This window comes from Fulmarus glacialis, unplaced genomic scaffold (genome assembly GCF_000690835.1).
Source record: "Fulmarus glacialis isolate BGI_N327 unplaced genomic scaffold, ASM69083v1 scaffold21378, whole genome shotgun sequence".
In the NCBI taxonomy this organism is placed as follows: Eukaryota; Metazoa; Chordata; class Aves; order Procellariiformes; family Procellariidae; genus Fulmarus; species Fulmarus glacialis.
The window spans coordinates 7,973-18,439 of NW_009229203.1; the positions used below are offsets into that span (position 1 = coordinate 7,973).

Genomic DNA, 10,467 nt, shown 5'->3' on the forward strand with positions numbered 1-10,467 from the left:
TCCATATCAGGATGAAGGGAAATATTTGCTCAAGGACCTGCTGAGGTCAAGTAGCGAAGGTAATTTGTGTTCATAAATGGTTAATCGTGACTTAAAAATACTCGTATTGACAGGAACTGCAGGATAAATGTCATTGGAACTTCTTGTTTTTTTAATACACCTTAAGAAATTAAACAAAGCAAATGCATTTGGTGGCGCCCTCAGGAAAAGTCCAGTCACTTCCTGAACAGCAATCTGCCTGTGAGCAGCAGATAGATTCTCATTGTTTGCCATTTCCAGTTTCCAGTAATGGGAACGATTACTTGATCTAGCCAGTTTCTGTTGAAGATCTGGGAAAACTTACAAATTTTAATGGCAAAACTTTATCTGTTTCCATAAAACAAACCTCTTTTTGGTACCTGGAGGCATCACCTCTGATGATGAATATTGTTTTATTTTGGAATTAAGTGTCTGTTCTTCAGGAACGAGATGTATCTTGCTCTTCTGGTGATTTTCTTGCAGTGTAAGTTTGATAACTAAATATGTGGGTGGGTACATGTGTTTCTGGTTGGTTTGGGGTTTGTTGGGGCTTTTTACTGTTTCCCATTACTGTCTCTCAATCTGTAAGCTTTGAAAATAACATTTCTTTTCTTTTTTTTCCAGGTTCAGAACTTTACGCTCAGGAGAGAGGTAGGTAGTTACATTTTTTTTTCACATACAAATTTGAAATAAGTAATTTAACTAATTCCTCAGTTGTTGGTGTGCATCCATAATAGAGTTTATCTGGATTTGCTGTACTATAGCTCAGTATGAAATTTGGCCAGGTAAAAAAAAAAAAAAGGTGTTACTTGGTGATGTTTCTTGGTATAGTGTTTAAATGAGAGATGTGCTGCTCATACTTTAATAAATGTTTTGGTGAAATCTTTCCTAGAGTAATTTGCTTTACTGAGGCATACAAGAGAAGAGATGGGAGAGGAGATTTAATTACTAGCATTTTGTTTTGGTCTTTAAAAAACCTTCTCAGGCCCACCAGCAAGGAGGTATGATAAAATTACAGAATATAAGTTAAGGGCACTCTCTCTTGCTCTTTTTCTTGCAAAAGAAAAGATCATGTCTGAGCAGAGTACAGAACTTGCGTTCTGAAAGGAATGCGTTTACTTTTTATGTTAATCTCTTGTTGACTTCCAGCACATACACTCTGCATACTTCCTTTTTTCCATCACTAGGGAGAAATGTTTGCTTCTTGTTGTCATGTAGTCTATTCACATGCAAAAAATTTTACAATTTTTGCATTGGTTTTATGCCCAAAACTCTCTCTAGCAAGGACAATTTATACATAGCTGGTAAGTGTACATGGCAAGGAACTTCTTTAGATGCAGGAAAGTTTTCCTGTTCTGGTAGCAAATTTCTAATACAAATCCTGGCCAAAACAGGCATACCCAAAAGCTGTAAGTTCTAAAGGAAGGGAAAGTGAATGAACTCATAAATCTTTCTCTATACTTGTTCATCTAGCTGTGTGAATAAAAATATTAATTATACCAGGATTCTAATAATTATAAAACTTTAAGCTACAAATTATTTATCATTGCTGTGGTTATAAACACAGAAACACTATATATATTAATGCTGTTATAAACTTTATTTCTTAAAGTGCTTATCAATTTTTTTTATTTTTTTTAAGTAGGAATATTGTATTCAGTATATTTTTTCAGGGACTGACATATCTAAATTCTAAATTAATTGAAAGCATTGCTTCTGCATATGATTCTGTATTTGAATTAATGAGGGTATGATTACTAAGGACTCTTGAGAGTATGATTGCTGGACTGCCAACAATGTAAAGTTAGGCAGTACATGTTTGCTTGCAGAACTTGAACCCAAATATGTTCTGTTATGCTCTAGTTATCCTAAACTAGAGATTTAAGATTATCCCAAGCTTGTGAGTTACATGTTTAAAGTGGAATTTGCTGAATGACATAACCCTAACCTTACTTTCAGATAAAAAATACTAGGATAGCTCCAGGGATTTCTGCTAATTGGGGATGAATTGGCTCCGGGGTTAACACAACTCTAAGCAGGGGTTTACTGTCATTTTTTAGTTTATTCAGACAAGTATAAATACAAAATTTTGTTCACCTCTCAGATCTCCTGCCAATTAGAGTTGAAGACAACAAACCATGAGAAATAAGGAAAACCAAGAAGTAGCTGCAAACCTATTCCAGTGTCCTCTGTGTCTTCTAGGGAATTTAGTAGATTTGGCCATGAGCGTGGCCAAATCAATGATTCTCTCAGTCCCTCAGGGCAAGGACTGGGCAGATGGACAGTGTGTGCTGTGACAATCAGTAGTTGCCTCTAGTATATCTGTACAGTGGAAGGTAAAGCTGCTACCAATGTCAACATCTGTGAGATCTGACCACAAAAATTGTAACACCTGCTACTAGGGTACAATGAATTAATTTTTGTGGTTAACGTGTAGCAGCTTGAGATAACAGTATTATGTTGGACTAATTGAAAATAAATATACCTCTTTTTTTTATTTTTTCCATCAAGTTTTTACTTTCAACACAGTTGAAATCAAGGTTCAGCCATCTGTCAAAGTAAAGAATGGAGCTCCTATGTCAATTGTCTGCCATGCTGATATTAGCAAAAGTACTGATTTCCAGCTGAAGCATAATTTTACAATTTTTAAGGATGGCAAGCTTGTGTTCATGACTGTATCAGACAAAGGAGATGCACAATATGAGATATCTATTGCTAGATCTTCAGATACAGGAGAGTATGAATGTACTGTGGAAGCCGGCGGAAAGACAAAATCTAGTAACTCCGTACATGTTTGGGTAACAGGTGAGTATTCCTTCAAACATGGCAGTTTTCTAAGATACAAGAGAACAACCTTCCAGGGGAAGTAATAATAGTCAGTGCTAAATATGATGTCTTGCAAAGTATTTTTTACCCATAGCCATCACAGTGCTTTACAAGAGTTTAGTACTAAATCCTCATGTTAAGGCACAGAAATGAAATCACTATTCCAAGGCTAGATGGCAGATCAGTGATAGTCAGGAATGCAATCTGTGCCTCCTGTGCCACCATCCCCTCTGTCCTGAGCCTCTGTTCCCTAGACTAGAGAAAGTATTAGTTGTGAAAACTTGTGCCTATAGATCATAAACATGACGGTGTGGGAGGAACTAGATTACTGGAAAAGCTGGAAGTAACACATAGAGATTCTCATGTTGTGACAGCCATTGCCAAAGCTAGTATCAACTATGGACTACTTTTGTAGACAAAGTTGTATCAGTCTTGTTCTTTCATCTCTTATGAGAACAGGGGCCACCTCCATCTATACTCTTTCTAGCCATGTGTTCTTCACTGCAAGAGACATTTCTCCCCTTGGAAAAGCAACTCAGAAAGAATTCGTTCAGCATTGAATAGTCACAGGGTTGTGCAGGGCCTGTAATTTTTCTTCAGAGGTCTGCACCTCTAGGTACAGAAGTTGAGATGGAATTTAGTTTCTTCCCTTGCTCGTTTCTGAGTGGCAATAGGAAACACTTGGGAGGAAGCGGTTGTACCTTCAAAACAGCGAGTTTCATACTTCACACATTGCATCAAGATTGTATTACCTTCTCGAGGGACATTTTCTTCTCCTGAAGGTGCCTTGGCATGCACCCACACATCAAAGGAACTGTCTTCAGAAGCTCAGTTCTTGCAAATTATTTGCATCTGTTCATTAGCATAAGTCACTACCATAGTCATCAGAGAGAGTGTTTATTTCAGGATTATGCAATGTTCTATTTCTTTCCTTGTTTTCTGTTCTAAGGAATGACCAAGCCAATCCTGACTGCTGAGAAAAAAGAAGTTTTAGAGGGTGAAGTTGTGAAATTACGTTGTGAGCTGCCAGAAGAAGTACCTCCTTTATATTTCTTTTTCCGGAAGATAAAGATGAATTCAACACCTAAAGAAAAACTTGTATTTGAACCATACAGAAATTTTTCTGTAGTGGAATTTTGTGTTGAAGAGGGAGATAATATTTTACAATTTGATTGCTTTGGTAGGAGAAATGTAAAACTCGAATTTGAAAGCTCAGAACACAGCAACAAAACACTTGTTACAGTCAGGGGTAAGTTGCTTAGCTTTTCTTTTTACATTTTTTTGCTTGCTATAATTAAAAAGTTGGGTCATGAGTTTATATGTATTCTCTTGCAGAACCATTTATAAAGCCTACTCTGAATGCCAAACCCTCAAGTAATATTACAGAAGGAGACAGAATACAGCTTGAATGCTCAACTGTGGTAGCCCGAATGCGTGACATTGAAATCATACTCCAGAAAAACAAAACAATACTGAACAGTGTACGAGATGAGAAACTTTTGAAATACTCTGCAGTAGCTACTCTAGAGGACAGTGGTGAATACCTGTGTAAGGTGGAGCAAGGGAGAGCATCTAAAACCACCAAACTGAATGTTATTGTGGCAGGTAACACCTCTGTTCATCTTAGATTTTACTCAATGGATTAATATTTAGATTTAAATTCAGTAGAACTCAAGATCCAACTGTAACCTCTAGATCCACGTGTAAATTTTCCTGAAGTTAAAGGCTATTTAGATTTCGATTTCAGTTTCTGATTTTTGCCTGCCAATACTTTCAACTAAAACAATACTTTCAAATAACACATATAAGAAGTGGTTTCAAGTGATTGCTACGTTTCTGTTTTCCCTGAAAATATTATTATATTAAAATAACAAGATTGTTTTTTTCCCTGATTGTAAACTTTCAGTATGTCCTTCATTCTGTATACTTTTAGGTAGGTAGTCATGTTCTTTTAGGCTCAATTTGAATGAATTTATTCCCTTTTTATCTTGCAGAGTTATTCCCCAAGCCAATATTGGTTGCTTCCATGAGTAAGCTGGATGAAAATAAAGAATTAACTTTGAGTTGCAGCATTAGTGGTTTTCGGAAAGCTAACTTCTCTATATTACGGAAAAATTCAAATGGAGACATCTGGTTGAAAAATTCTAGAAACTTAACAATGAGAGTTAATGTGAATGATACTGGATCCTATATCTGTAAAGCTGAAGTAAAAGGAATAGTCAAGGAGAGCAAACCTGTACGGATAAATGTTTATGGTGAGTTGATACAGAGGCTTAGAACCCAACGGTGGGGATGGAAATCAAAACCGTAAGCTTATAAATAAGCACATCTGTTTACAGAATCAGTGTCTAGTCTGTGAACTAGCAGGGTGTCTATTAGTTCTTGCAATATTAATTTCTGTAAGGTGTGCTTTTAATCTTTAGCTGTAGAGGATTTGGCCTATCGTGATCTAATCAAGTCAGACTTTTCCAGGGCTGGCCCTAGGAGAAGGAAGCATGTCTTTCTTCTGTTCCCTTGATTCTGCTAGGTGCCAAATAAACGCTCATTCATTACCATTTGCAGGAGCTGGGAATGTTCTGCAAACCTTTCTCTCATCAGTTTGATCTGAAACTGTCAGTGTTTGCCTTGAATCCCTCCCCCTGACCCTCCAGGCAGAAAGCCATGAGAGCCAGAGGTCATCTGGATAGCTCTACTCCAGAAAAGCCAAGTTTTTTGCTATCAATACAACCCCCTCACCAGCACACTAATTATAAACACCCTAGTTTCCTTCCCTCTCATGGAACAAGCACAGTTGGTTCTCAAGTCTGTAAAGGGGGATTAACTGGGTTGTGACTGGCTGTGCTGCAGAAACAGAGGTCCCTGATTAGGTGCTGCAGGATCCATCTCAGGTAATACATACAATGCTACTTGCATATATTTTTGCTCTACAGACTTACTCCTTAGGTCAGAGCTAGTTCTGGAGTTTGGATGATCCACAGCTGTGTCACTGATCCTTTTTTTGTTTTCCTTTACATTTTCCTTGTATGCTATTTTATTCTAAGTCACATATGTCTATTATCTACATTTTTGTTTTGTTCAAGTCACCTCCTGCTTCCATTCTATCAATGAGGAAGAGCTTCCTGATATAGGCTGCATGCACAAACTAGCTAAATATTGTATATTTATATGTTTGCTGTAAAATAATATTGTATCTTTCAGCCTTAGGCAGTGTAGTCTGCAACAATTTTTTCTTTTATTCCCCTTTTAGCTCCAGTCTCCAAGCCAACTCTTTCCGTTGTCAGTGGTTTACCGGAGGTGGTGTTAGGGAAGCCTCTACGGTTAATCTGTCGTTCAGTGACAGGAACACCGCCAATAACATTCACATTCTACAAAGGAAATGAACTGAAGAAAATAGTAATTAATGACACATACGCTACGTTCTTGGATGAAAATATTAGACAAAATGACGAAAGAGGATACAAATGTGATGCTAGAAATAATCACTCCAGCGGTATGAAAACTAGCAATATTCTAAACATCACAGTAATAGGTAAGTCTATTTAATTCTTCTTCTTGTCAAATGTCATATTTTGATTTTTGAAACTAGCAGCAAATGATGGACTAAGCAAAATGGATGTGAAGTGTTTACAAATCTTTGCTCACTTGAATTAAAAAGAGTTGGAGATCTGTATCACAGACTATTTGTCACTAAAGTAAAAATCCTGATAGTAATCCGAATCAAGTTAACTACAATTGAGTTTATTTTAATGTTTAAAACTAGATCTGACTTGAAATCGTATAGAAGCTGTTTTAGTAAAATTAATGATTAAAAGTTTCAGAACCAGATCCATTTTCTTCATGTTTGATTTTCATAGGACTGGATTAAATATATACATAATGATATTGGAGTTAATCCATTATTTTACTCACTAAAATAATTGAGCTAGCTAGATTCCTGGTAAAAGATGTAAATCCAGACTTTTAATAATCCCTCTAAATACCTCTGTTATTAGTTGCAGTTTTCAGAGGCACTGAGCATATGTTCAACACCAGAAGCTGCAGTTGCTAAGTAGCTCTGAAAGTCAGTCTATTATTATGCCTTCTTAGCAACTAGGAGTTAGTGTATATGAACAAAGTCTCTGATGTACAAATATATGTGAAGTAGAAAGGAAAAATTCCTCTGCCCCATGAGGGAAGTTGGTAGTTGAAGCTTTAAAAAGAAGATGAACTGGAAGTCCACAGAAGAAAGCATGACATCTGATATACGCTGGGGATCTTAGGATTATTTCAAGAACAGGAATGCAAGTGTAAAAGCTGTGATTTGCAAGTGTGCTATTGGCAGATATGAAGAGAAACTGAAGCAAATGATAATTCTGTAGTAGGCCACGTAAGACCGGTGTCAGGTCTGATAACTCTCAAAACATGTGCGTGTGCTTTTCCCTGTCATTACGCATGTAAGGGAGCGTCTTGTCTTGGTGGGATTTTTTAACCAGTATACCGTGTTTCTGTAGATTTGTTTGGTGCACTCAGAGCAGATGGTAGTGAGGTTTCATGTGACAGTTCCTGGTTTAGACCCTAGTGGTGCAAAGGTTTGGCTCAAGAAAATTCTGTCACTGATTTAGATATGTTCTGTCCCCATCACAAGCAGTTCCCTGTGTGCCCAAAGGACATATTTCTTAACAATAGGTTTTGTTACAGGCGTTAAGGAAGTTTCTTGGATATCCTGTACCCAAGATATCAATTGTACCTTGAATTTAATTTGAAAATCTAAGATAAATAATTGTAGAGAACAGAGTAGCTGTTTGAGGAGACATACTGGAGCCTTCTGCACTAGATGAAGGTCCCTAACAGTTGCAGGCTTCATGATGACAGATACCGTCTTGTTTGGGTTCATCTTTAATAATGAATGAGATAAGCAAAAATAATAGTCTCCTACCCAAATGGAAATAAAGCATTGATTGTGGCTGCTGCTCCTGGAGGACCTGAGACTATTCTTAACCTACAGAAGGAACCATCTAACTGTAGATATTGAGCTTTTATTAAAGGAAATAATAATTTGCCTGTAATGTCTTCAAAATGTTTGTCTGCTCAGTAGTGTCACCTCTACCTTACTTGGTTCAGAATTGGTCAGTTTCGTCAGCCTGATGTCAAAAAATTGGTACTATTTTGGTAGCAGTTCACAATATGTGGTGAAAGATAAGTAGAGCTGTGTATCCTATGCATGCTGTTGGCACCTATGTCGATGTCATTTGACCAGATAGTAACTGCGTACGGCTATTGGAAAGAAAATAGAGTTCTTTGGGACTGTAAGTAAGGGAATTGGTAGTGGCGGATCCATTTTAACCCATATCCTTGGCTCCTTGCTACTTTTCTTCAATACATCACCAGTATTTTAGATTTACCTGACCTGATTACAGCGAAGTAGTCCAGGACCAGAGCAGAAGTCTATTCCTGACCTATCAAAAAGAAGAGAGAATCTCTCTCTACCAAGGAGTTTTCAGTTTTGTGTCGCGGTTTGAACCCAAATTGTGTTGGTTTTAGTAAGATAACCTTGTGGTTAATAGGCTGGTTTTTCTGAGTTTTGACACTGAGTTGTATATGACTAGAACAGTTACATCCAGAATTGTTGCATTTCTGCTGAGTCGGTTGGATTATTGCACAGTTGAAGGACATGCTCTCCACTTTCTGAGCCCCCAAACAGGTTTTTTAATACAGTATTTGCAGACTACAGAAGTAGGACTGCACCTTAAGTTCGTCAGTTCCACCAGGATATGCTTTGCTAACACTAGAGAGAGCTGAATGATAAAACTTTGAAGAGATTTATCCAGTGAGATTTAAAGTCAAGGTAATTTGAAATAACAAGTAACAAATAAACAAATACAAAGCATAATCTTAGTCCATTAACAAATGGGTATTTCTTTGGGAACTAGTGTATCCCAGCTGTTAGAGCAGTGGTTCAGGATATGCTGTGACACTGTTTGGAAGTTCTGAATAGAAAGTCACGTTTTGGAGCCTGGTAAGCCAGTCTTCTGCAGTCTGCCACTCCTGAGGTGGTAGCTTAGAATTCTCTGTATTCTGTCCTTTCTGTCTGTACCAGATCTGAAAAAAGACTTATGTTTTATAAAGCAATCCTCTCTATGATGGGATCAGTCGTAGTAACCCACGTCTTAGGTCTAAATCTGCTTCCTGCTTCCTATCTAATACAAATAGTGACTAGTATCTTTTCATATCTAGTATCTTTTCATATCAGATTTGGTTTCCTCCTTCTGCTTCTGTACCAGTGTTCCCTTAATAGAATCATAGAACCATAGAATAGTTTGGGTAGGAAGGGACCTTTAAAGGTCATCTAGTCCAACCCCCCTGCCATGGGCAGGGACATCTTCAACTAGATCAGGCTGCTCAGAGCCCCATCCAGCCTGACCTTGAATGTTTCCGAGGATGGGGCATCTACCGCCTCTCTGGGCAACCTGTTCCAGTGTTTCATCATAAAAAATTTCTTCCTTATATGTAGTCTAAATCTACTCTCTTTTAGTTTAAAACCATTCCCCCTTGTCCTGTCACAACAGGCCCTTCTAAAGAGTTTGTCCCCACCTTTCTTATAAGCCCCCTTTAAATACTGAAAGGCTGCAATAAGGTCTTCCCGAAGCCTTCTCTTCTCCAGGCTGAATAACCCCAACTCTCTCAGCCTTTCTTCATAGGAGAGGCGTTCCATCCCCTGATCATTTTTGTGGCCCTCCTCTGGACCTGCTCCAACAGGTCTATGTCTATGACTCTTCCTTTACATCTGCCTTGTGTTATCCATGACCCTGCCCCAGACACATTTATAATATTTCCAGAGAAATTTTGTTTAGCGATTTTAGCAAAACAGATGCTTCATGTCCCAAACATCTTGTGAAGCTACTAATATTCTATATGCATTGCATCACAGAATGTATGTGCATTTTTTCCCCATGTAATTATAAGTGCTGATGCTCATCTGCTCCTATGCTGGCTCTATATATGCTAATATGCTTCATTTGTAAACCAGGAAACTTAAAAACTATTTTGGCATGCATATTCTTACAACTTGTTCAAATGCAAACTAACTTCTCTCATTGTGTTTGCTATATTCTGTAACCATTAGAATGTGGGACTTGCTTATGCCTTTGAAGAACTTAATCCATTATCTGCTGATATTCACTATTGTATATTAAATATTACAAGAAATATAGATACAGTTAGCATAAAATAGCAAAACTCTACATAACTATGAAAGCTTAGCTACATAAATTGAACTATAATTATTTACACTATCAAACTGCTGAGTGTGTTATTTCTGAAAATTAAATAATTTGGAGGTTGGGGCCTGAGGGGCTTCCAAAGAAGTTTAAGAAAAGAGGCTGACTGACTTGTGCGGAATGGATATATTTTCCTTCTGTGTCTGCTTTGTTTCTTTATAGTGGCCTCTCTATTTCTGGCTATATAAAAATATTTACTAGAGGATGCTGTCTGGCAGAGACTGTTCAGAAAGATTAATACTGTGCATTCAGTCTCTGTTTAAACATTAAAGCAAGTATTTCTACAATACAATATCTTATCATCAAAATTATTTTTAATAGTGCTAATATTTGTTTTCTTTGTGCTTTCCTCTGTAGTACCAATCAG

General features: G+C 37.4%; 1 protein-coding gene across 1 annotated transcript in view; it reads left to right on the top strand.

Annotated features, from left to right (window-relative positions):
- Nucleotides 1-261: 261 nt before the first annotated feature.
- Nucleotides 262-10,467, top strand: part of LOC104081152 (platelet endothelial cell adhesion molecule-like) — a 33,150-nt gene continuing 22,944 nt past the window's right edge. Inside the window, exons 1-9 of the mRNA XM_009583776.1 lie at nucleotides 262-502; nucleotides 643-669; nucleotides 2,530-2,823; nucleotides 3,794-4,093; nucleotides 4,180-4,449; nucleotides 4,839-5,099; nucleotides 6,092-6,373; nucleotides 7,472-7,479; nucleotides 10,458-10,467. The exon at nucleotides 10,458-10,467 is cut by the window's right edge and continues 264 nt beyond it. Of these exons, the coding sequence (XP_009582071.1) occupies nucleotides 469-502; nucleotides 643-669; nucleotides 2,530-2,823; nucleotides 3,794-4,093; nucleotides 4,180-4,449; nucleotides 4,839-5,099; nucleotides 6,092-6,373; nucleotides 7,472-7,479; nucleotides 10,458-10,467 (1,486 nt within the window). The 5' untranslated portion in view covers nucleotides 262-468. The remainder of the gene's footprint in view (nucleotides 503-642; nucleotides 670-2,529; nucleotides 2,824-3,793; nucleotides 4,094-4,179; nucleotides 4,450-4,838; nucleotides 5,100-6,091; nucleotides 6,374-7,471; nucleotides 7,480-10,457) is intronic.